This window comes from Natator depressus, chromosome 6, assembly GCF_965152275.1.
Source record: "Natator depressus isolate rNatDep1 chromosome 6, rNatDep2.hap1, whole genome shotgun sequence".
NCBI classification, from domain to species: Eukaryota; Metazoa; Chordata; order Testudines; family Cheloniidae; genus Natator; species Natator depressus.
The window spans coordinates 122,528,152-122,555,431 of NC_134239.1; the positions used below are offsets into that span (position 1 = coordinate 122,528,152).

Below are 27,280 nucleotides of genomic sequence, written 5' to 3' on the forward strand. Positions count from 1 at the left end.
ACCGGTGGAGTACAGGAGTCAACGGGAGAGCGCTTGGGGGTCGATTTATCCCATCTAGATTAGACTCGATAAATCAACCCCCGCTGGATCGATCGCTGCCCGCTAATCCGGCGGTAGTATAGTCATACCCCAAGTGATTAATATTTTTTTAACTATGATCCTTCTGGACCTTCAAAAAATAGAAGCAAAAGTGAAGTGCACTGTGTGTGTTGTTCAGTCACAGTCAGTTCATGAAGAATTTAAAATACAGAACTGTTCTGCTTATATCAATACAACTTAGAACATATGTAGAATTTTAGAATAGATGGCTTTTTAAAAAATGCCTTTTGTTGCAACTACATACTTTGAAATGACTATTATTTGGAGCTGATGTTTATCCATATTTATTTCCCTCATAATAAAGATATAGGCTTGTCACAAAGATATCGGTGTTGCTTATGTGAGTCCCAGTCCTTCAGTTGGATCTACCCAGGTGAACCCTGATGCTTGCATGGGACCTTGTTAAAGTCATTGGAGCTCTACATGGGTGCAAGGTTCTGCCTTTGTGGATACAGTTACAGGACTTGGGGATGCACTAACGTTTTTGGCATAGGCTAGCAGTTGTTAATAAAGTTCTAATCAATTTAACTCTCATACAGTAAAGTGGTGGTGTATGCTCTCGGTTTATATTTGTTTAACCAGAAATACTGCAGTATTTGCTAATCCCCCCTCTAAATTTCCTCATTTCCCTTCATCATACTTTTCAGGAATATTTTTCAAAATACATATATTGTAGTGATTCTTATCAACATTGTCAAGCTCTTTAACAGGAAAAAAACATGCAAAAATATCACTGTATCAAAATGTTTTAACTACTGAAGTTTCAATAGTGTTTTCCTGTTATTAACACTAACAAATCATTTGTATTTGTTTTATAAAGCTTTTTACATTTTTTTAATTATATAGATAAGAGAGGATGCCTTCAACACAAAAGCCAATGCGCTATGGACACACAGAAGGCCACACGGATGTCTGCTTTGATGACACTGGAAGGTAAATTATTGAAACTAGGGCTTATTTCAGTAGTTCATGTGTCTGCAAGCAATGCCATTGATATTGCAAAACTAGACAGGGTGAGAGAAGGGTGATGAGAATGTTCATGGCCTTGCAAAACTCTCGTATGAAGAGATATTGAAAAGATTGGGATTATTTACCTTAGAAAGGAACTGAGTAATAGAGGACATGATAAAAGTGTATTAAAATAATGAACGGTATAGAGAAGGTAGATCAAGAGCTTCTGCTCTCTGTGTCTCATAGTATGAGAACAAGGGGACATTCAATGAAATTGAAAGGTGAGAAATTCAAAACGATAAATAGAATACTTTTTCACAAATGTGCAATTAAACTATGGAACTCACTGCCATAGGAAGTCATTGAGGCCAAGATCTTAACAAGGTTCAAAAAGTTATTGGATATTTATATATTTTTATCATCATTAATTAGGACAGCTCCCGATATTCATATCAAGAATATCTGGAGTTGTCCTAATTAATGATGATACAAATTTTGGAAGGGATATTAAACCTCATGCTTCAGGCTTTAAACCAACCTCTAAATCTTAGAGGTCAAGATGAGATATAATGTGAAGGACAGATTATCCCACATCTGCTATGGTTCTTACACCTATCTATAAAACATCTAGTATTGACCATTGCCAGAGATAGGATACTGGACTAGATGGACTTTGGGTCTGATCCAGTGTGGCAATTCCTATGTTCCTGTGACTTTCCTGAAAGTTGGTTATAATTTACATTTTGATGCCTCAATCATGCAATGACTTACACATTAAATCAACTTTACATCCATGAGTAGTCCCATAGGTTGAAGTAGAAATGGGGCAGTGTGAGGAAAAGTGTTATGTATATACAGACATTGGAAATCCAAAATGTAACTGCATAGGTCCAGCTATTGGCTTGCTATCTTTCAGTGTTCTCTTTGGTATAGATCTTGGACTATGTTATTGAAGTTGAAAGGATATAAACCAAACAGTCTCCATTAACTTGAGTCTACAAAAAACTCAAGCAGCAAGCGTTAAGTGTGTTAAGGACCTGTTCCATAGCCAACTGAGGTCATTTGAAAGACTATTATTGTCTTCAGTGGGCTTTGGATCAGACCTTATGTGAAGATTTAGCCAGATAACTTTAATCTTCCCAACAAAAAAATGTGTTCACTTAGAGTTGGGGTTTCTTAAGTGTGTTTATCACAAGTCAAATGCTAAAAAACAAGGAAATCAGAATTGCAGCCTACAAGCATTAGCCCGCTACCTTTATCACACTCCACTCCACTAACACCCTCAGTAACATGATCAGCTGCTGCTCTGCAATACTATGGATCTCAGCATGCACACATCAAAGAACTGAAAATTGCATAGAAACACACAACTCCTACATTCCAGTGCTACTTATTTAATTATAATTGTAGGAGTACAAGTGTACTATCCAGTTGCAGGGAAAAGAATGCAAAGTTCGGTCACATACTCAATTTCTTACTGTATTAAAAATGCAAACTTCTGTATATTAACATGACTTTAAAATAATCAGCTCAACTATATGGTACACACAGCTAAACAAAAGCATACCTACTCATTTTACACATATACATATTATGTTATATAACAAAGTAACAAACAGGTCAGGCTAAAGGTGGTGAGAAGTAGGCTATGCCTACACTTAAAACATTACAGCAGTTCAGCTACTGTGCTGCAACTGTGCTGCTGTAGTGTTGAGTGCAGGCACTCAATACAGCAACGGGAGGGGTTCTCCCATTGCTGTAGTTAATCCACCTCCCTGAGAGGCAGTAGCTAGATCAAAGGAAGAATTCTTCTGTCAGTCTAGCACTGTTTACACCAGGGGTTAGGTTTGCATAGCTATCTCTCAGAGGTGTAGATTTTTCACAACCGTGAGAGACATAGCTATGCTGAGGTCTACTAAAGGTGAAGTGTGATAATGCTGCTGAATTGAAATTGAGCCCTGTTCTACACTACAGAGTTAGATCGATGCAAGGCAGCTTACATCAACCTAACTATATAAGTGTCTACACTAAAATTTTACTCCCTCCAATGTAACTCACTGCTACACCGACTTAATAATTCCATCTCCACGAGAGGTGTAGAATCAATGTTGATGTAGTTAGGTTGATGCAGTATCAGTGTAGACAGCGCATTGTTTACATTGATGTCACTGGCTTTCAGAAGCCATCCCACAATGCCCACAGTGAGGAGTTCAATTGGTGCAAGCACTCCTGGTGACGGATGTGCACCACCAACACATGGAGCAAAGTGTAGACATGTACAAGCGATGTAATTACTGCAGTGACTGTATGCCAATATAAGTTAGGTCAACTTAATTTTGTTATGTAGACGTGGTCTGTGTGTGTTAAAAAAGGGTATCAGGGTCAGAATGGTATGGGGATTGATCTACCAACAAAGAACCAAAATCACAAAAGGACAAAATACAAAAAATGATTGACAGATGTTGTAAAACCTTTGCATTACTTAGTCAGCATGACTGATAGCAAATACAAATGTCATAGTCTGAGCTAAGGACACTAAGAGGAAGCTGAAGCGTTGCTGATATAACGGAATCCTGAAATCATTCATGTTTTTCTAATATTTAAAATTGGAGATTCAGATTTCTGCTCCAAATTTCTGTTGGTAAAGAAGGTTGTGTAACAATTTGTTGCATCAAAGTTGTAGAAGTGAAATCATGAACGACAGGAGAGTTGAATTCAGAATCTTGACAGTTTTTAAAAGGCCTGCCCTCCTGTACAGCCATCTCAGCTTCAATCAGGTGTGTTTAGCACATTTGGATTAGGTCAAAACTTTGTGACAGGATAGGGGGCAGATTTTCAGAGGCACAAAGGGCAGTTGGGTGCCCAACTTCTAGTGAAAGTCAGTGCAAGATGGGATCCTAACTTTCCTTTGTGCTGTTGAAAATTTCCTCCTAGATGCTGAAAAATGAATTGGCTGGTTAGTGTCTGAGTATCTAAGGGCAGATACAAAAGAGGGATGGGCATACCTAGTTAGTAGACTTATACTCAATTATTGTGTTATGCTAGCAGAATTACAAGTTTTTCATGTTGTATAATATGAGTGTCTTTCTCATATTATTTGAAGAATAAATACACTTATAAAATGTATTTCATTTAATAAAAATGTGAATTTTTAAACATTTCCCCCCATGTTTCGGGCTGAGGAAAATCAAAATAACCCTGCTATACACAAATGTAAATAATATTATTTTCTTAACAGCTGTATTGTAACTTGTGGCAGTGATGGAGATGTTAGGATCTGGCAAAACCTGGATGATGATGATCCTAAGTCCATTAATGTGGGAGAAAAAGCATATTCATTTGCTTTAAAGGTATTAGTATAACATTTCCTATGAAATGTGCAATGCGGGTGCTGATATATACCTTGATCCTGCAAATTCTTCCTCATGTCCTTAACTGTATGCATGTGAACTCAATAGGACTGCTGATGTGCATAAAGTTAAGCATGTGTTGGAAATATTTGCAGGACTGGAGCTAGAATGGTATTGGATTTAGCAAACTTGATTTAATGTTACACATAAAACCCATTGCGTCAACTTACATAACATAGACTACTGTATTTGTTGAAAGCTAACTTTTTTTCTTAATGTTGTCACAGACACATCTTACATGATATTAAAAAGATCTGTCTTAATCATATAATCATAGAAATGTGGGGCTGGAAGGGACCTTGAGAGATCAACAGCTGCAGCCCCTGGCACTGTGGTAGGACCAAATAAACCTAGACCATCCCTGACAGGTGTTTGTCTAACCTGTTCTTAAAAGCCTGCAGTGATGGGGATTCCACAGCCTTGCTTGGAAGCCTATTTCTGAGCTTAACTACCCTTATAATTAGAAAGTTTCTCCTAATATCTAACCTAAATCTTTCTTGTTGCAGATTAAGCCCATTACTTCTTGTCCTACCTTCAGTGGGCATGAACACTTGATCCCCTTCCTTTTTGTAACAGCCCTTAACATATCAGATTCCCCCCTCAATCTTCTTTTTTCAGGACTAACCATGCCCAGCTTTTTTAATGTTTCCTCATAGGTCAGGTTTTGTTAACCTTTTGTAATTTTTGTTGCTGTCCTCTGGACTCTCTCCAATTTATCCACATCTTTCTTAAAGTGTGGTGCCCAGAACTGGACTCACTACTGCAGCTGAGCCCTCACCTGTGCTGAGTAGAGTAATTACTTCCTGTATCTTATGTGAATGCACCCCAGAATATTAGCCTTTTTTGCAACTGCATCACATTGTTGACTCATGCAATTTGTGATCCACAATAACTCCCAAAAAGAAAAGGAGGACTTGTGGCACCTTAGAGACTAACCAATTTATTTGAGCATAAGCTTTTGTGAGCTACAGCTCATTTTGTGAGATGCATCCGATGAAGTGAGCTGTAGCTCACGAAAGCTTATGCTCAAATAAATTGGTTAGTCTCTAAGGTGCCACAAGTACTCCTTTTCTTTTTGCTAATACAGACTAACACGGCTGTTACTCTGAAATAACTCCCAGATCCTTTTCAGCAGTGCAGTGCTACCACCTAGCCAGTTATTTCCCATTTTGTAGTTGTGCATTTTATTTTTCTTTTCTAAGTGAAGTGTTTTGTACTTGTCTTTATTGAATTTCGACTTGTTGATTTCAGAGCAATTCTGTAATTTGTCAAGGTCGTTTTGGATTCTAATCCTGTCCTCTAGTGTGTTTGCAACCCCTTGCAGCTTGGTGTCATCTGCAAATTTTATAAGCATCCTCTCCATTCCATTATCGAAGTCGTTAATGAAAATATTGAATAATACTAGACCCTGCACTGACGCCTGCAGGACCCACTAGATACACCTTCCCAGTTTGACAGTGGACCATTGATAGCTACTCTTTGAGTATGGTCTTTCAACCAGTTGTGCACACATCTTATAGTAATTTCATCTAGAGCACATTTCCTTAGTTTGCTTATGATACAGTTCCACATGACATTCTCATAAGTCTTACTGAAATCAAGATATGTCTACTGCTTCCCCCCCATCCACTAGGCCACTAAGATTGTCAAAGAAGGAAATTAGATTGGTTTGGAATGATTTGTTTTTGACAAATCCATGTGGCTATGCTTTATAACCCTATTATTCTCTAAGTGCTTACAAATTGATTGTTTAATAATTTGTTCCAGTATCTCTCCAGGTGTCAAAGTTAGGCTGACTAGTCTATAATTCTCTGGGTCCACTTTGTTCCCATTTTTAAAGATAGGTATTATGTTTGCCCTTCTCCAGTCCTGTGGGACCTCACCCGTCATCCATGAGTTGTCAAAGATAATTGCTAATGGTTCCAAGATTGCTTCAGCTAGTTCCCCAATTACCCTAGGATGAATTTAATCAGGCTCTGCCGACTTGAATACATTTAACTTATCTAAATATTCTTTAACCTGTTCTTTCCCTTTTTGGCTTGCATTCTTTCCCCCCTTCTATTTTTATTAATTCTGAGTATCTTGTCACCATTCACCTTTTTAGTGAAGCCTGAAGCAAAATAGGCATTAAACAGCTCAGCCTTCTTGACGTTGTCACTTATTAGCTCTCCTTCCCTACTAAGTAGAGGACCTACGCTTTCCCTTGTCTTTCTTTTGCTCCTTTTAAAGAACCTTTCTTTATTGTGTTTTATGTCCCTTGCTAGGTGTAACTCATTTTGTGCCTTAGACTTTCTGATTTTGTCCCCACGTGCTTGTGCTATACTTTTGTACTCCTCCTTAGCAATTCATTCATGTTTCCACTTTTTGTAGAATTCCTTTTTGATTTTCAGGTAATTAAAGAACTCCTGATGGAGCCATATTGGTGTCTTACTATTCTTCCTATCTTTTCTTTGCTTTAGAATAGTTTGCAGTTGTGCCTTGCATAAACTGCAAAAGTGACTGACCTCCACCAATGTGTTTAGGTGAAGGTATTAAAGCCATTAAAAATTGATCAATTTACTTTAAATATCATTTTACCCCCACATCTACTGACATCTGTTCCCAAAAGAGAGATTAATGTTGAATCACTAGAAACATCTAATTGGTTGAACATGTCTATCTGGTTTATAGTTTAGATAAATCATTCAAGAACTTTAAAATGCTTTAGAGTATATTGATTTGACCATTTATTCCTTACCCCATTCAGTGGGGTAAAGAAGTACAGAAGTTTTCCTCATGCTGAGTTTCTCTAATGTACATATCTATCACTTCCCATCAGGATATTCTGACTTCATGATTTTAAACTCTCTTAGAGAAACTGAAACAGCAAATTATTTTTATTTTTAATCTACAGTGTAATTTAATTATGATGCTCAGACTTCGTAGTGGTCATTTGGCTATCTGGATCAAAAATTACATTCCAGAAGTCATTTCCTAGTGGTACAGATAACTCTGCCCTTGCTAATCAGTGGGTGTCTGGCTTTAAAGGTTTTTGGGTATCCAGAAGATGATTCTCTGACCTTTTCAAAGGTAAGAGAGAAATTGAGTCTTGAATCCTTCTTCCACTGCAAATAATAGTAGTTTGTGGGAGTGATGATTAGAACCTATTCTAGTAATCTAACTGATCTGCTCTAGCATTAAAGTGCCTAATATAACTTGCTGTATCTATCCCTCATGCAGGAAGTTCACATTTTTTATAAATATGGATGGAATGATTATTTGGATATGATCATGAAAATAAGGATGAGTTACATCACTTCTTATAACAGGGGTCAACTGTACATCATTAATGCATCTTTTGAAAACTTCACATATTAGTGTTGACAATTTTCATAGTAATTCCTTTCTTATGAAGCTATTCTTATGCTACATTAAAATGTATTACATAAATACTTGGAGTTTTGTTTGTTTTTGTATAAAATCTGAAATGTCCTCTCATTTTACAGCACCTTTTGAAAATGAGAAAATGATCCCAGGAGTTTGTAATTAATCTTCAAATAGAAAACAGTGTTTGTGGCATACAAGTTTGCAGTGATACATGCATTTTTAAAAAATAAATCTGCTATTAAATTTTGGTAACTTTTGGGGGGGAATGAATAAGCAATTATTGATGTGTACTTAAAAAAATGACTACATTTGAATATATAAGCAAAAACTCAATGTTATAAAGAAAAATTCACTAAAACAGGAAAATTTTGAGGAATACTGATTTTATTTTTTTGGATTAAATAGCCCACTGCTTTCAAAGATGTATGTCTGAGTTTCTTAGCATGAGTTTCAAAAACGTTTTCCAAGACTTAATTCCAGTAATTTTGTTTTAAAAATTAGATATAATTCTTAATTCACTCATAAATAATTTATCTTTAAGGAAAAAAAGTTTTTAAATTGAAGTAGGTCTGAATCAGTTAAGTACAGTCTGATTGATATCTCTTAACACACATTAGATTATCTAGTCTGAGTGTTGCTGCATGTATATTTTTTGTAATATTTATATTTGTGAACATAAACTTTATGTAACTCTGCTTTTGGAGAAAAATATGCATGGCAGCTGTAATTATGTATTTTATATAGCCTGTAACTTACATTATTTGTCAAACCTGCTGCCACACATACGTGAAGAGGGATGATACATTTTCACCTTAACAATAGATCTTTTCTATAAACATAAAAGATTGCCATGGCACTTGACCATATATTAATTTGGAATTCTGAATAGGGAATATTGGAAAGATTAATGTGACGGTCTTCTGGTTTGTATTTCTGCAAACTGGCCATTTGTTAAACTATGGCTGACAAACCATCAAGCTTTCCTTAATGGCATTTAGTCTGTGATATTTGGGACAAGGGCGCCCTCTCATGATCATGTGGCACATAAAAACCAAATACAGGCAGTTCTCGACTTTATGACGAACGGCACTTATGATGTTTATAAATTGTCATTGTGTTTCGACTTTACGACGCTCGATCGGACACTGTTCCTATGGGAAATTCGAGTTAAGATGTTTTCAATTTAAGACACGATTTTCAGGATCTGATTGTGTCGTAAGTCCAAGGACTGCCTGTATATTTTGATTAAACTTTTTATGTTGGGAAGTGCGCTTTTTTCCTCTCTATCAAAACCCTGAGAATCCTCCTTGTTTTCCTGCTTCATACTCTCCACAGTTAAGGCCTCATAATCCCCTTCTTCCTGGTGAAGAAGATTGAATGGATCTCATTAGACTTCATTAGTGCCATTCCTGGACTCTCACGCTCATTATTTTAGGAAAGACACAAGGCTCTAAGGCCCTGATCCTGTAAAGACCTATTCACATGCGTAACTATGCATTGTGATTAGTCCCATTGAAGCCAGTGGGGCTGCTCACAGAGCAAATATTTAAGCATGTGAATACATCTTTACAGGATTGGGGCCTAAAGGAGTAAGTTGTTTAAATAGCTTAAGGCAGTGATTCTCAACCTTTCCAGACTACTGCATGCCTTTCAGGAGTCTAATTTGTCTTCACCTCACTTAAAAACTACAAAAGTGTCACAACACAGCACACTATTACTGAAAAATTGCTTACTTTCTCATTTGTTTATATGAAATTTTAGTTTGTACTGACTGCTCTAGTGCTTTTTATGTAGCCTGTTGTAAAACTAGGCAAATGTCGAGAGTTGATGTACCCCCAGAAGACCCCTGCGTACCCCAAGGGGCATGTGTACCCCTGGTTGAGAACCACTGGTTTAAGGAAGATGGTTAAGTAATATTATTAAATTAAAAGTGTGGAGGGTTGTACTTGTTAATTAAAAATTTTCTTCTTGGTTTCTGTTAATTTTTTTTGTGGCGGGGGGGGAGAGAGGGAAGAGGAAGAAATGTAGCTGGAAGAACATTTCCCAGCTGCTGCTCCTTTTTAAAACCAGAAGCTCTTGTGGAACTACTCAAGATTATATATGGAAAGAACTGGCTTCCTGTTCCTTGGACCAAAATATTTTTCTTTAATCCACCAATTCCAGAGTTTATTTGTTTCATTTGTAGAATGGAAGACTGGTTACTGCAGTATCTAACAATACCGTCCAGATTCATACGTTCCCTGAAGGAGCTCCTGATGGCATCCTGACTCGTTTCACCACGAATGCAAACCATGTTGTCTTTAACAGGGATGGTACTAAAATTGCTGCTGGATCCAGGTAATTTGATCTTGATGCAGGAGAAGTCAATAGCCACACTAAATGTGGAACATTAGCGACTTCCTGGGATGTGACTTTTGTTCGCAATGCCATCTAACTAATCTGCATTTTGTGAAGGTTTTATAATGCCTCAAAAGGTCATCATAGAAGAAAAAAGTCAAATGGAGGAGGCCATTGAGAAAAACTTTTATGGGAGAGGTTGGGGCCACATAAATAACAGCCCCACAACATCAAGTTTCCAAATGTAATTTATATTCTTCAGGCACTTACTTTGTGACGGCACAAGGGTTCACCCATATGGAGCTCATTTCAGGATCAGGGCTTTAGTTATTAACTTTGTATTAAGAATCACAGTATTGTTAACAGTTTAGGGCCCCAGTACTGCAAACGCTAATGCCCATGAATAAATTAAGCATGTGCATGTTTGTTGGATTGGGACATTATTTTCTAACATAATATATTGTCACCCCTCTGCAGAGCAGTAGTAAATGTTGGGTGCAGGATTATACCCCCGGCCCCTGAGGAGGAGAAAGGAGCGATGCAAAGTCTAGTTAATATCTCGGGCAACTTGTTTATTTTACACTATAGACACCAGTTCTTTAACAGAGGTGGTAAAACAGTCCTCTTATTCATTAATTTTAGACAAAATGCCAATTCCCAGTTTCCAGAGAGCAGCTCTGCCCCAATAATTGACTCTAGTTAGATTAAAGCAGAGAACATTTTCCTGCTGCTTGCAACAGCTTTCCTGAAAAGAAAATTATCACAGATCTAACAAAAATACAGTATTTTTTCAGACCGAGCAGTCCTTCCACACTAAGAACTTGTAAGACTTTAACAGTGCCACCTGGAGATTTCTGCCATAATAGTGTTGAAAGAGAGGGTGACATACAAAAAAAAGGGAATGCAAATAAATTGTTTTTATTTTAATTGTCACAAGTCTCTCAAGTATTACTTGAAGTCTAGGACTTTGTGAGTTGACAGTACATTCCACTTAAATGCAGAACATATGGATAGAGCCTGGCAAATCCGCGGGTATCTGCTTTATATCCTTGGACCATTTCTGTGGATACCAGCGTGGATGCAGATACAAATTTTGTATCCGTGTAGGGCTCTGACCTTAAGGACGGGCGAGCAGCTGTGAGGAACTGCAGCGTGGATCTTCCACCTGCCCTGGTCGGGAGACCTGGGGGCAGGGACAGGGGTCAGGATCTGCTCAGGCCCCCCACCCAGGGCAGGTGGAGGGTCCACCGTGACTCCCTACAGCCGCCAGTGCATCTCTTCCCGATCGAGCTCTGGAGGAGGGTGGTTCACCTTGGAGCCTCAGTCTGCGCCCCCGTGTAGAGCCCTGCAAATCCATGGATATCTGCAGATATCCACAGATAATTTTTGCGGTTCGCAGATCAGATGTGGATACACACTTGTGTATCCACACAGAGCTCTACATATGGACTGTTTCAAAGGCTTACCTTATCTATTTGGAAATATTTATGTAGTTTGTTTAAAAGGTAAATTTCGTCAACTGTTCTGTTTTAAAGTTGCAAGGCATGTTATAAAGATACTAAAATAGTAGTAATATGGAAATGAATGAATACAATTTATACACTTCTTGCTATGGCTATTTTTTGTGTTAGACTAAAATATTCAGGGCTTGTCTACATAACGTGGCAAAGCGCTCCAGAGGGGTGTGATCTGATGAGCTCTGTAACATGTTAGGCCCTAACTGCCCTGTGTATACTTTGCAGTGGTTCTCAAACTAGGGCTGCTTCTTGTTCCAGGAAAGCCCCTGGAGTGCCGAGCCGGTTTGTTTACCTGCCGTGTCCGCAGGTTCAGCCGATCGCGGCTCCCACTGGCCGCGGTTCGCCGCTCCAGGCCAATGGGGGCTGCAGGAAGCGGTGCGGGCTGAGGGATGTGCTGGCCGCCCTTCCCGCAGCCCCCATTCGCAGCAGGTTAAACAAACCGGTCCGGCCTGCCAGGGGCTTTCCCTGTACAAGTGACAGACCGGCTTTGAGAACCACTGCTCTAAAGGGTACCTAGTTTGCGATAACAGGGACTACTTTGTCCCCTTTAATGCAAACTAGGTACCTTTTAGAGTGTGCCAGTGGGGTCTATGCTGGGCAGCTAGGGCTCAACACCTTAGAACATTCTACAAATCACACCCGTTAAAGTGCTTGCCATACAGTGTAGACAAGCCCTTAGTATCTTGCAGAAACTGTGGCTGTGATCCTGAAAAGAGTTGATTATGCTTAAAACTGCAGGATTGAGGCCCAAGGTTAGATTTATTTAATGAATATGTAGATTGCAACTCTCTAGTGCTATTAAGATATTTTTAGGGAAGTGCATTATAATCCTGATCTTAAGTGGTTCATATGTCAACCATAAAAATGTATTCCAAACTGAATTTGAGCCTCAGATGTCTCTAACTAGTATTCTATTTTTTCACACATCAGAAACCTCAATTCAAGTACTTTTAAATTTTACATTATTTTTTAAGTGTGTGGGAGAGTGCTGGGTGAAGATGCTATTGTGGGGCCTAGTATGGCTTAAAAGTTGATAGTATTCTTAATTATGGACTAAATTGAGTCATAATATTGAAAAAATCCAAATATTTGAAAATTAGCTAATGCATTATTTACATGAAATATTTTAAAGTTTCATAATGATTTTTAGCAAACAAGCTTAATATGCATATGTAGCAGCTATTTAACAAGATAAGTCAATCAGTTGTGGTACTGATAAAATATAAATCTCTACCTTTCAACAGCCAAAGTACAGATTTAGGTGATATTAATCTAAAATTACATAATAATATAGTTATTAATATGGGGTGGATGGGTGTGATTATGACACATATATGATTTCTTACTAAAGCATTCCATTTCCTCTTTAATTTAGGGGGAAAGTTATTCTATTCTGCTATTGATGGCCTGCTCCTGTTGAAGTAAATGGCAAGACTTCCATTTTCACATAGATTCTACAGTGATAAGTGTGATTAAAAAAGCACCCTATCCATCAATGATCAATAAGATAGAACTCACATTTACTTCAATCAAAGCAGAATACTGCCTGTCAGTATTAAAGTAATATGGTTAATTAAGTATATTGCTCTCATCCACAGTGATTTTATGGTCAAAGTTGTGGAGGTGACCGATAGCAGCCAACAGAAAACATTCCGAGGACATGATGCCCCTGTCCTAAGTCTGTCTTTTGATCCCCAAGATGCTTTTCTGGTAAAAAATTTTCCTGTCACTTTCTACTTTGTACTTTTTCCTCCAGCAGTTCATATTTTATGTTTCTTATGGGATCTTAAATCATAAAATGGTCCACAGGCACAGAGGACATGGTTTTTATTTCATTTGTCTACTGAGTACGGCCTATCAAAAGGGTCATGTGAATATCAAACTGTCTCCAATAACCTTAGCTTTATTTTCCTACACGTACATTCTCAATGTGAAATTTTTATATTGTCCTTACTGCTGAGGGGAGAAGTTGATCCACTAACATAATTTAAAACAAACTGTTGATTTAAAAAAAAAATTACATCTAATTTTAAGTATTTCATTGTGAAGAATTTGTAAACACAGAAGGGTTGGAATGAACAAGGGTTTCATATATTTTCAAACAAGATGATTTATATTTTATTTAATATCAAAAATATAAATCATATAAAATTTATTGTGAGTTTGTTTAAAGGCTGTTCATATAGTGTATGTCTATATTGCTGGCTGTACACCTCTTAAACTTCTAATTGTAGCATGACTTTTGCTACTTTTACTGCGAATTGTTGATGACATTTTAAAAACTACTTTTTCTTATATAGACATCAGCAAGCTGTGATGGGTCTGTCAGAGTATGGAAAATCTCAGATCAGGTAAAATGCTAATCTTCTGGAGTTAAACTTTAGATTTTACTGTGTGTATTTTACAAAAGAATGATCTTAACTAAAATAATGCATTTTGTCTTTTGATGTGTCAGAATTGGTGTATTGGCAATAAATGGAAAAGATAAATATTTTAAAAATCCTAATACAGGTGAAATCTAATTTGCAGATTTAATGCTAACAATAGCTCATAATAATGTAGTTCTCCAGAGTTAGGGCCCAGTCCTGCAGAGTTGTGTCTAGAATTACTTTTGCTTAAATCCCATTGACTCTACAATGGGACTCCAAATGGGAGTAATTTATACATGGGCTGATTGCAGGATTGAGTAGTATCCTTGTGACTTGCTAGTTTTTAAGACAAATACACACCTAAATTGTCAGACCTAGCATTAGAAGTTATGATCATGGATGCCTTTTGTATAGCAATCCTGGCACTGTAACTTTTCGTATACAATGTTTTGAGATTATAGCTGTGATTTGCATTTCAATGTATAAGCAGTAATATGGGGCACAACAATACAACCCTTTTTGTATCACTGTGGTCAGATCCTGCCTTGACACACACCCTGTCCAACCCTATTAAAATCACTGTGGTTTTACAAAGTATTAGTAGGGTAGAATAACCAATCTGATTTGTACCATATTTAATAAAAATGAAAGGTTTGTGCTTGGTCTGAGACTTATATTTTATAAGTAGCTATATTTTTATAGAAATATTTTCACTAAGTTATAAAACCTGGACATGTTTTTTTATAATAATAATAAGAAGAAGACAGACTTAATATCATATTTGGGTGAGATATATTACTTCACTTCCACAATTCTAGTATAATTACCTCTTTTCCCTACACTCCACTTTTAAGACTTTCTATTTTTTATAATACAAAAGGATTTTTGCAGTTGCAATCTAGAGAACCTAGTCCCTAAATATTCTGTTTTCAGACATGCGTGACAAGCTGGCCATTGCTGCAGAAGTGTAATGATGTGATAAATGCTAAATCAATATGTAGGCTTGCCTGGCAGCCTAAAAGTGGGAAGGTAAGTGACACATTGTTTTGCTGTCTGTATTAGTCCTCTCTCTCTGCGAGTACTTAGCACATTGTTAACAACGGAATTTAAGCCACGCCAATCCATATCCCAACACCAAAAAATAAGAAAAGTGTTTTTGATTAAATTATTTAAAAAAACAAACAAACCCTGGAAATGGATACTTGTTAAAGTACTGTATAGTCAGTGCCAAAGTGAGGTTGGCAATACTCCAGCTGTCAGCCTGATACAGTATTATATATTCAAGTTATGCTGAACAGGAAGGAACCCTGTTGGTGGGGAAATAACATCTTTGTACACTACTAGGTATCAAAGTGGTTCAGTCATTCTTTCATGTAAGTAAACTTTATACTGTGAATAATTTCTATTGTATAAATAAACAAGCCTTTTAAATAATAAGTTATTGTATTTTCAACAGAAGAATAAAATTGATTTTAGTGTGAATGAAGAAGTGTTGATTGTTACATTACAAATAAAATGTATATACAATGTGAAACTTACCCAGCCATGCACACAGCCATAGTAAAGGAGCTTTGGACGGGGAGCTAAGTGAAAGTGGGAGACATGGCAAAACCCCTCTTCCAACTTATGATCTGAAAAAATGGTTGCAACTTTTAAATGCCATGTGGGGTTCCCATCCACTGGATCTGCATAAATGTATTTCCATTGTCCCCTCACAAAGCTTGCCTGAATAATCCATTTCAGGCCATCTTGTTCTGAGGCTTTATGTGGAGTCTCTTTGCCCATGTCCACTATCACTGGTACCAGGAGGCTTAAGTTGTGCAGAAGACCATGTATCACTTTTTTGTGCTGCTTGAATGTCACTTACAGTCCATTAGATTTGCATGTTACTTTACAGGTATGCACTTTATATACAGTTCTAAAACAGTAACAGTTTTGATTGGCAGAACAATCTATATTGCATTCATATCTTGAAATTTAAACAAATATATTATTTTTCTTATTTAGACATAATGTAAGAAGTACTTTGAACTGCAGTGGTCTATGGGGTGACTGGCAGTAACTTTGTTTTTTTCCTTATTTTTTTATACTCTTTGAATTAGGTGAAATTATCTTGTTTAGGTGTCAAATATTCAAAGATTTATATATAAAATATTAATACATCCTATCAAAAGGTTTTATAGATATCAACTTTTGAAGGGGTCCATTGGGGGAAGTTTTATTTATAAGCTGTTGAAAACTATTTATAAATTTTGCTAGCAGTTCCAAAGGTCAGAATTTCTGTAATTTTCAAGGGCAGCTGTCAGCCTCTTCACCCTTCTGCCAGCAATAAATGCAGATTAAAATACAAACTGCTGTGCTCAACTATGCTTACTTATGGTTTCTTGAAATTTCCAATACAATTCACAATGTTTTGTCTGTCTTTATTTTATCAATCAACAATGTTGGGATGCTAATTAAGATACTGTGTCAGATTGGCTGTTGTGACAGTTACAACTATAATGTCACTTCTGAATAAAGGAACTATACTGCTTGTTGGCTGCTGTAATTAGCCTTATTTGAATGGGAAGGGACATGTGAAATAAAACTAAAGCTGTTTAACAAAATTTGATTTGTCCTAAATTAACAGATTTTTTCCCCCTGAATAGTTACTAGCAGTTCCAGTTGAGAAAGTTGTTAAACTGTACAGAAGAGAAACTTGGGATAATCAATTTGATCTTTCAGATAATTTCGTTACTCAGGTAAGTGCCCTAAATCATAGGTTTGTAAACTTTGTCATAGCGTGAAACACATCCCCTTAGAAATTGTCTCATGGACATGTACCCTCCAGGTCAACTTCCCTCTCATTTGCAATCTTGTTATAGTCCTGTGGAATCTACAGCAGTAGTTTATATAGAATAGTAATATTAGGAAAGTATCTGAAGTGTTTTGAAGTATCCTTGGATGCAATGTGGTAGAAAATGAAGAGGAGAGACAGCACCATGTAACCAGCCAGATCTCTGTGGGTCTGAGTTTGGGAACATCTGTTCCAGATGTTTGTTCCAAATAGATTTAATACAAAGAGAACTGTTAGAAATATTTCTTTGCTTGCTTGCATAATAGAGATTTCATTATTCTACTCTATATTTTGATTAATTAAAATCTGCCTACATAGTAGGGAAATAGCAACTTTGCGATCTCCTGTCTTATAACATCCCGTCTTTGGAGATCGCTGGGTAGGAGAATGCAAATTCACCTACATGGTAATTTAGATATATGTGTACCTAGGCCTACAAGAGTCTTGTTATGGTACGCGTGTAAATCACTGGGCGTATCGTCAGTGGAACAGTTCTTAATAGTCTTTCAAATATTAAAATATAAAACAGTCTTTTATGCGTACATAACTCCACCTAAAATGGTTGCTTTCTGCAGTTGCAAAATGCATTTTGCTCCTGTCCACGTGTTGCAGGACATTTGAAAAATTCAGACTTTGTTGCACTTCTTTATAGCATGCAGTGACTGAAAATAAGTACTCTGAAGGAAAAGGAATAAAAAACATGCTGATTTTTAAAAAGTGGCTCTTATAAGAGGGTAGCAAAAAATCCTCCCACAGACAGCTGGATATAGTTTGCTAAAAGTTCTTGATCTTTTTCATAGATGTCTATTTTACTATACGGGACCAAGAACATTGTTAGCGCTCAACTAATAGTAATGTCTACTTTCCCTAGACTCTGAGTATTGTGACCTGGTCTCCCTGCGGACAGTATGTAGCAGCTGGAAGTGTCGATGGTTGTATAGCAGTTTGGAATGTGGACACTCAGGAGTGCATGGAGAGGTATTCATTGCTTTCCATAAAATATATAAATGTTTATCTATTGTTTTCACAAAGGGGAGTTTTTTCTTATCCCTTATTTTTAGACTTTGTCCATGTAAATAGATACATAATTTGCTTATAGAAAGCTCTTAAAAAGATATATATTTAGATTTATAAAAAAATCCACTTTCTCTTGCTCCCTGAGCTGGGAGCAGTAGAGAGGCGGCCCACTCATGGTTAGATTAGTGACTCCCTTTATATGGCCCCACAGTGGGTGGGACGAGGGAACATGGAGTCTCCTCACTGTTGTACAGCCTGTGAAAGGGATGGTCAGAACTGCAGGCCTTGCACTCAAGGGAGCTCAGGGGCTGCCTGAGATGCTTTACCTCTTCCCCTCACCAGGAGCAACTTCCCAGACAGAGGGTGGGAAGTAGGCAAAGCCATGGCATCATCATCATCATCACATATGTACACATAGTGTGCACCATGCTTTCGTCTCAGGGCAACCAGGGAGCTCTGGGAGGTATTCTCTAGCTCACTTTGAGTCAGAATGCCTCCTGGTGATTCTTGTGGGGCAGGGACCTGAGTGTGGGTTTATGACTAAATACCACTATCTAGCCCACAGTGGATAACGTGATGCATTTTATTACTCACCTTCATCCTTTGGTTAGTTTATAAAGAGTAGTGTTGTGACAGGCTGTAAGGGGAATATGGCTTTGAGCCTCCCGAAAGGGCAAGAACAGTGGCTCTTGTGATGCATTTCTTCAAGAATGGGATACTTAAATCAGGAGGAGGGGAAATAAAGATTCATCAGGGAGCCAACCACTCTTTCACCTTTGCCCCAAAGGAGAAAAGGCAGAACCTGATTGTGCTACTGTCTTGTTAGTAAAGTATCTCTGTTCCATAAGTCTGATGAAGTGAGGAGGAGGGAGGGTTTTTGCATGTGAATAAGTCAGATAAGAAACATGATTTATTACTTTTAAAATACATGTTAGGAGCCCAGGAAGATTATATGCCGATGATTCGTAGGAGGACACTTATGTGAGAACAAAGGGAGAGAAGAGACTTAATCCATTTGACATTAGAGGCAAAGGGCTAATTAGTCAAATGTGATTCACGAGAGCAGCCATGTGTGCTATTGTAACTGGACAATTCAGCAGGACATGTCTGCTGGGGAATTACTTTTCTTTTTCCACCTATAGTGGGAAATTATCATTTCATGAATATAATTCTGATTTATTAATTGTTTTAAAACTCAAATTGATTTTTTTCATATGAAAGGAAGAACTTCTAGGTGCTATATTACGAATTTCTGCTAACTTCACTTCAGTTCATAGACTTTGAGGCCAGACGGTACCATCATGATTATCTAGACGAGTGATACTCAGTAGGGGGCCCGCAGGCCCGAAAAAGCTTCCTGTATAACCCGCCAGCTCACCTTAAAAAAATGTTCCGCTGCCTATCATTTGCCTATGATTTCCTTAGTAAGTAATTTACTTGCAGTGCTTAATTTGTCATGAAAGAGGTGCCGGGGACTCAGCCCCAGCAAGTCCTGGCACAAATTAAACACAAATTAAGCGACTGGAGAGGGGCAGCTCCTGGGTGGGTGCCCAGCTCTGAAGGCAGCGCTGCAACCAGCAGCAGCACAGAGGTAAGGGTGGTATGGTAGTGTCACTCCTCTGCGCTGCTGCTGACGATGGCGGTGCCTTAAGAGCTGGGCAGCCGGAGAGCGGCAGCTGCTGGCTGGGAGTCCAGAGGTGCGAAGGCTGAGCCCCCGCACAAATTAAGCACTGCTGACTGGATCTTAAGTTCTCGTGATAGCGTTGGCTATGATTGAGCTAGAATGCCGCCCATTTTTTCATTAGGAATGGAAATGGAGCCAAAAATGAATGCTAGTGGGAGTAAACATCGCAAAGTCGACAGCAAAAACCAAGCTTTTAACCCAAACTGGACAGCAGATTTTCCTTTTATTACGCCACCTCATTTAAACGCAAAACCTTTGCACTTAATATGCCAAACCACTGTATCCATCTACAAGGTCATCAATGTGAGGTGACACTTCGAATCAAAGCACAATAACTTCAGCATGGCCTAGCCTCCTGGCAGTGTTGCAAGACGTGACAAAATTGAAAATCTGAAGTCTTCGTATCACACTTCAAATGTCATTCTCACAACATCAGCGACTACAAGAAAAAGCAACAGCTGCTTCTCTTCGGATAATGTTGGTACTAGCTAAAAAGAAAAAGCCTTTCTTGGGTGCCGAGCTTGTGAAGGAGTGCCATTGGAAATGCTGGAGGAGCTTTTTGCTGGAGATAAAAACAAAGATGACAATGTGAACCATGTGAAGCAAATTCCCCTGTCTGATTCCATGGCAATGCAAAGATTGGAGGTAATTTACGAGGGTTGTTTGTCAGCGCTTCTTTCTGATTTAAAAAATGCCAAATACATGTCTCTTGCAGTGGACAAATCAAGCGATTTGAGTGACACTGTTCAGCTATTGCTGTTTGTTAGATTTTATGATGGTGACATTTTCAAGGAAGAATTTTTGTGCTTAAAACCATTAAAATCCTACTCCACAGGAGAGATCATTTTTGAAAAGGTAAAAGGCTTTTTTGAAAAAAATGGTTTAGATCTGCAGAAAGGAAATTTGCTTGTTACAGATTGAGGTCCCTCCATGACTGGGAAAGAGAAGGGCTTTGCTTCCTGTTTGGCAGCGACACACCCTTCATTAAATATGCTTCATTGCATCATTCACCAGACTGTCCTATGCAGTAAATTGTCTGGGGACTTGAAAAAAACAGCGGGTATTGTGATGACATTAGTGAACTACATATACACTCAACTTCCAGCTTGCAACATCGTCTTTTTAAACCTTTTTTACAAGACGTTTCAGCTGCATACAGTGACCTGTTGCAGAACAACGACATTCACTGGTTAAGTAGGAGGTGCATGTTAAAGAAGTTTTGTGCACTTCAAAAAGAAATAATCGAATTTCTTTCAAACCACAAGACCAAGGCTTGTGAGTTCCTGGAATTTATAAATGATGTCTCCTCTATGTCACAGGTAACTTTTCTGTGCGATATTATTGGTCACTTGAATTCCCTCAGCTTGCAGCTCCAAGGCCATGCAAGCAGTGTTGGGGATCTGTTTGAAAAAGTGTGTGAATCGTGAAGTCTTTCAGACAGACTTTACAGGAAAGATGCTGCATTTTCCCACATTGTATGTTGTTGTTACAGATGAAACTTCAATGAAAACGATCCAAGAATTCCTAAACAATCTGACTGAAAATTTTAAAATGTGATTTGAAAATTTTAAAATTCCAAAGGATTTGCTTTTATTTATTTTTTATCTGTTTGTTGTTTCTGCGGTCCTTGCCCTTCTAAAGCAAAGAACATTCTTGATTTAATTGATGAAGGTGCCCTTCAATTAGAAATTGTAAGGCTCCAGAGCTCAGATGTCTTGAAGGCAAAATTCAGAGAAGTGGGACTTTGTGATTTCTGGACTTAATATGCTGAGCAGTTTCAGAATAGCCAGAATCTATTCATCTATCTTTTAACAATGTTCGGATCAATGTACCTCTGCGAATCTGGGTTTTCTACCATGAACATTATAAAAAAACAATGCTGCAATTGCCTGACAGATGAGCATCTTCAACAGTGCATGTGCCTTGCCCTGACCTCCTACAAAACACACTTCATAAAGCTTGCCAGAGATCATCAATATCACTTCTCCCATTAGAGATTGCCAGAAACACAGGTAATAATCAAAAAGAATGAGGAGTACTTGTGGCACCTTAGAGACTAACAAATTTATTTGAGCATAAGCTTTCGTGGGCTAAAACCCACTTCATTGGCTGCATGCAGTTTAATGGTGTCCAGTTTGCAAATTAATTCCGATTCAGCTGTTTCTCGTTGGAGTCTGTTTTTGAAGTTTTTTTGTTGTAGTATTGTGAGTTTTAGGTCTGTAATCGGGTGACCAGGGAGACTGAAGTGTTCTCCGACTGGTTTTTGAATGTTATAATTTGTGACGTCTGATTTCTGTCCATTTATTCTTTTACATAGAGACTGTCCGGTTTGGCCAATGTACATGGCAGAGGGGCATTGCTGGCACATGATGGCATATATCACATTGATAGATGTGCAGGTGAACAAGCCTCTGATAGTGTGGCTGATGTGATTAGGTCCTATGATGGTGTCCCCGAATAGATATGTGGGCAGAGTTGGCAGTGGGCTTTGTTGCAAGGATAGGTTCCTGGGTTAGTGGTTTTGTTGTGTGGTGTATGGTTGCTGGTGAGTATTTGCTTCAGACTGGGGGGCTGTCTGTAAGCAAGGACTGGCCTGTTTCCCAAGATCTGTGAGAGTGAGGGATCGTCCTTCAGGATAGGTTGTAGATCCTTGATGCGCTGGAGAGGTTTTAGTTGGGGGCTGAAGGTGATGGCTAGTGGCGTTCTGTTATTTTCTTTGTTGGGCCTGTCCTGTAGTAGGTGACTTCTGGGTACTCTTCTGGCTCTGTCAATCTGTTTCTTCACTTCAGCAGGTGGGTATTGTAGTTGTAAGAATGCTTGATAGAGATCTTGTAGGCGTTTGTCTCTGTCTGAGGGGTTGGAGCAAATGCTGTTGTATCTTAGAGCTTGGCTGTAGACAATGGATCGTGTGGCATGGTCTGGATGAAAGCTGGAGATATGTAGCTAAGTATAGCGGTCAGTAGGTTTCCGGTAGAGGGTGGCGTTTATGTGACTATCGCTTATTAGCACTGTAGTGTCCAGGAAGTGGATCTCTTGTGTGGGCTGGTCCAGGCTGAGGTTGATGGTGGGATGGAAATTGTTGAAATCATGGTGGAATTCTTCAAGGGCTTCTTTTCCATGGGTCCAGATGATGAAGATATCATCAATGTAGTGCAAGTAGAGTAGGGGCATTAGGGGACGAGAGCTGAGGAAGCGTTGTTCTTGCGCTACATTATCACTACGAAAGGTTTTTTTTCTCCTGCTGATAATAGCTCACCTTAACTGATCACTCTCATTATAGTGAGTATGGCAACACCCATTTTTTCATGTTCTCTGTGTGTGTGTGTGTGTGTCTCTTCCTACTGTATTTTCCACTGCATACATCCGATGAAGTGGGTTTTAACCCACGAAAGCTTATGCTCAAATAAATTTGTTAGTCTCTAAGGTGCCACAAGTACTCCTCATTCTTTTTGCTGATACAGACTAACATGGCTACAACTATGAAACACGTAATAATGTTGATTTATAAACTTTGTTAAAAAAAACACTAATAGTTATGTTGCAGTCAAGGTCTTTATTGGCAGCTGAAGTTTTGTTTTGTGTTTTATTTTGTCAGCCTTCTGCACTAATGGCCCGCCTCTCGTCATAAAATACTCAAATCGGCCCATGGGTAGATCTAATTGAGTATCACTGATCTAGACTGACTTCCTGCGCATCGCAGGCCACAGACCCTCTCCCCCGCCCACTCCTGCAATAGGCTCATAACCTCTGGCTGAGTTACTGAAGTCCTCAACTCTTGATTTTAAAGACTTCAAGTTACAGATCCACCATTTACTCTAGTTCAAACCAGCAAGTGACCCATGCTGCAGAGGAAGGTGAACCCCCTTGTGGATCTCTACCAATCTGACCTGGGGGAATAGTTCCTTCCCAATCCCAAATATGGGGATCAGTTAGACCCTGAGCATGTGAGCGAGTCTCACCAGCCAGACACATGGGAAAAAATTCCCTCTCCCCAGAACTCTCCCCATCTAGAGTCTCATCTGTGGCCCTTGGAGATATTTGCTAATAGCAGTCGTGGATGTGCTGTATGCCATTGGAGGCAACCTCATCATACCATCTCCTCCATAAATTTCTCAAGCTCAGTCTTGAAACAAGTTAGGTTTTTTTACCCACACTACTCCCCTTAAAAGGCTGTTCCATAATATCACTCCTCTGATGGTTAGAAATCTTTGTCTAATTTCAAGCCTAAACTTGTTGATGGCCAGTTTATATCCATATGTTCTTATGCCAACATTGGCCCTTTACTTAAGTAACTCTTTCCCCTCCCTGTTGTTTATCCCTCTAATGTATTTATAGAGAGCAATCATATCTTCCCTCAGCCTTTGTTTTTTTTAGCTAAACAAGCCAAGCTCCTTAAGTCTCCTGTCATAAGGCAGTTTCTTCATTTCTCTGATCATCATAGTAGCCCTTCTCTGCACCTTGTAATTTTGTTGTTGCTACATTTATCTATATGTTGTTTTATAGTACAAGGAGCACTAGAACTTTGCAGAATACACTTATGAAGGTTCCTACCTTAAGAAGCTTAAAAACATTTTTTTTTTGTTTTTAGGATGAAACATGAGAAAAGTTACACAATTTGTGGGCTGGCATGGCACCCCAAAGGTGGGCAAATAGCATATACAGACACTGAAGGAAATCTGGGACTGCTTGAGAATGTTTGTAATAGAGATGGAAAGAAATCAAGTGGGAAGGTAATAAAAATATTACTTAACCCTTATCTGTATTGGTTAAGCAATCACGCTTATTTTGACTGAGTACATAAAAACTCAAAGCTCTAGCAGCCTCAGCCCCTGTATGGTTTGATTATTAGCTAATCCAATTTGTGAATGCAAGGTTCAGAAAAATGCTCTTTGAGGATTGTTTTTTCACTTTAGGTCTCCAGTGCAGTGACAAAGGACTATAACAATCTTTTTGATGAAGATGATGACTTTTTAAACACAGACCTGATTGAGCCACGGTCATCTCCAAAGGTCCTATCTAATGAGGAAGATGATGATGATGATGACGACCTCATGCTAGCTTCAGGCCATCCTAGACAACGAGGGGCAATAATAGAGGACGATGAGAACTCACTAGGTACAGAATGAACTGGATTCTACAGCTCTTAGTGTTTTTTCGGGCTCTGATAGCATTTTATTGAGTCTTACCTACATCCTCTGTCCAAATATGGCCTCTGTTTTATCACACTGCACAGTTTTTAGTGTTTTCTTTAATTGTTTTCTATCTCATCTGCCATGGTAATCCTCTGATATTAAAGTTTTACCTTCTAGATACTGCACTGATGAAAGTTAATTCCGATCTTGAAAAAGATGATGACAATGACCAAGATGGTAGCATTCCAGTTCTGCCAGTATCAACCACCCAAAGACCTTTCTATGATGGACCAATGCCAACTCCCCAGCAAAAGCCATTCCAGTCTGGTTCTACCCCTTCACACCTCACGCACCGCTTCATGGTAAGTCTAATTTTATCTATGGCTGTGTTGATTGATATGATAACTTTTTCTGTAATTACTGACACTACTTCTTGTTTGACTTGCCTAAGACTAAAATCAATTCTTTTACTGTTATCTTGAAAAACTGTAAAATTTGACATAACTCTAAAGCTAAATAATAAAAGTAGCCTTCTGTTAATACCCAGAGCTCTTAATGGTATACTTTGCACTTAGCACCTTTTACCTGTAAATCTCAAAGTACTTCTAAAAAGATGGGTAAGCGTTATATATATTTATATATCTATATCTATATATCTATATATCGCCATTTTACACATGGAGAAAGTGGGCTGTAGAGAGGTTAAGTAACTTGCCTAAATCACACATGAGTTAGAAGTTCCTATTTTTATTTATTTTCATGTAGACACAATATTTTGTTTTAAGGGAAAATTAGAATATGACATTTTATACCTGTGCTATTGCATTCTAGATAAAATACTCTTTTAAATCGTTTATCTTCAACTATGACTGAGATCAAGATTTTGTCACTGTTATTTTTAGTAAAAGTCACGGACAGGTTTCGGGCAATAAACAAAAATTCATGGAAGCCTGTGACCTTTCCATGACTTTTACTAAAAATAACTGGGGCGGGAGGAGGGGCTGACTGCTGGGGGGACTGACAGCCCGAGTCCCACTGTGGGAGGAAGGTGGGGACTGACAGTTCCTGCTGCTGCGGGGAGTGGGGTGGGGGAGACAGTACCAACTCCAGCCCTGGCTGCTGACAGCTCCAGCTGTGGCCGCTGGGAGGCAGGGGGAGGGAGAACAGCTCCGGCCATGAGGGGGAACTGTGGGGACAGCTCCGGCCCCAGCAGCTGACAGCCACAGCCACTTTTAAACTGATCATAGGTGTGAATAATTTAACTGGCTTCTTTGGAATTGCTAATATTCTTCACCTTTTGTCTTATAGGTGTGGAACTCTATTGGTATTATTCGTTGTTATAATGATGAGCAAGACAACGCTATAGATGTAGAATTTCACGATACCTCTATACATCATGCAACGCACTTGCCAAATTCTCTGAATCACACAATGGCTGATCTCTCCAGTGAAGCTATCCTGTTGGCATGTGAGAGCACAGAGGAACTTGCAAGGTAATCTATAGTGCATCTGCATGGAACCTGTATTGTGGAATTAAATTCAGCATGTTCAAAGAGCTCTTTGAAGTTATCACTTTTTGGTTCTTGATCTTAATTTAAAAAAAAAAAATGGTGGTAGATTTTCACATCCTTCCGCTATGTAGATTTAAGGAGTATCCTAATACTTTATGTCGTGCAGGTAGTTTTTCTTTGTTTCTTGTTGTTTGAAGTTCTTCTGTCTTTCCAGGTGTATATTGGAAGATTTTAATGCATTGATGTCTCAAACGAAACTCTACATATTAATGACAGAATTTCAGTCCCCTCTAGTCAATAATGCATGATAAGGCATTGTTGGGAAGATTGTTACTTCCCTCTGCAGTAGTAGGAGTGATAATAGAAAGCTATTGTGTCTGAGCATTGATGCGTAGATGCATTTTAGCTGCAGGGCACACACTGACAGAATGACTTAAGTGTGTGCACCGTATAGTGCTTCTTAGAACCTGCTGATGAAATGTGCAGTACATGCTTTCCAACAGCAGCTGGGGAATGTTCAGGGGCGAGAAAGATCTTCACCCATTTCCTCACCCAGTTCATCCATGTACAACTAGCCAAAATGTAGATCTTCATTTATAAAATGTGATCAGCATCTACTAGTTATAGGAGCTCTGAAAAACTTGTACGTTTTTCAAAGCTTTTTCAAAAGTGTGTCAAATACTTGGGAGTCTGCCTTTTTTGCCTTCTGGTGTTTGAATGTAACAGGACTCTAAAGCGGCTGTATTTTTAAATTTGCCATATGAAAGATGTTGCACTTGGAATTCCACTTTCAAATGACAAACAGGAATATAATGGACAGTAATGACCAATGGACACAGGGATCAAGCCCTAAGCATGTAGCCCTATCCCTGGGTAGATCTTACTTACCTCTGACCGATATCTGTGGGAGTTTGTCTTTTTTATTTCTTTTTATGTCCTTGCAGCACTGAATAGAACTATTCATGCAAATAAACTCATCAAATTGAAATTTTAAAAGCAATTTGCTTATGTCTGTCTCTTAAAGTTTAAATTTTAAAAACTAAAAGTTTTA

At 38.5% G+C, this 27,280-nt stretch overlaps 1 protein-coding gene across 1 annotated transcript in view; it reads left to right on the forward strand.

Annotated features, from left to right (window-relative positions):
• Window positions 1-27,280, forward strand: part of WDHD1 (WD repeat and HMG-box DNA binding protein 1) — a 50,195-nt gene that overhangs the window by 1,730 nt on the left and 21,185 nt on the right. Inside the window, exons 2-13 of the mRNA XM_074956482.1 lie at window positions 946-1,032; window positions 4,289-4,400; window positions 10,012-10,163; window positions 13,279-13,390; window positions 13,981-14,031; window positions 14,983-15,078; window positions 16,698-16,790; window positions 17,757-17,863; window positions 24,175-24,316; window positions 24,500-24,701; window positions 24,896-25,080; window positions 26,027-26,211. Coding sequence (XP_074812583.1) covers window positions 956-1,032; window positions 4,289-4,400; window positions 10,012-10,163; window positions 13,279-13,390; window positions 13,981-14,031; window positions 14,983-15,078; window positions 16,698-16,790; window positions 17,757-17,863; window positions 24,175-24,316; window positions 24,500-24,701; window positions 24,896-25,080; window positions 26,027-26,211 — 1,514 coding nt within the window. The 5' untranslated portion in view covers window positions 946-955. The remainder of the gene's footprint in view (window positions 1-945; window positions 1,033-4,288; window positions 4,401-10,011; window positions 10,164-13,278; window positions 13,391-13,980; window positions 14,032-14,982; window positions 15,079-16,697; window positions 16,791-17,756; window positions 17,864-24,174; window positions 24,317-24,499; window positions 24,702-24,895; window positions 25,081-26,026; window positions 26,212-27,280) is intronic.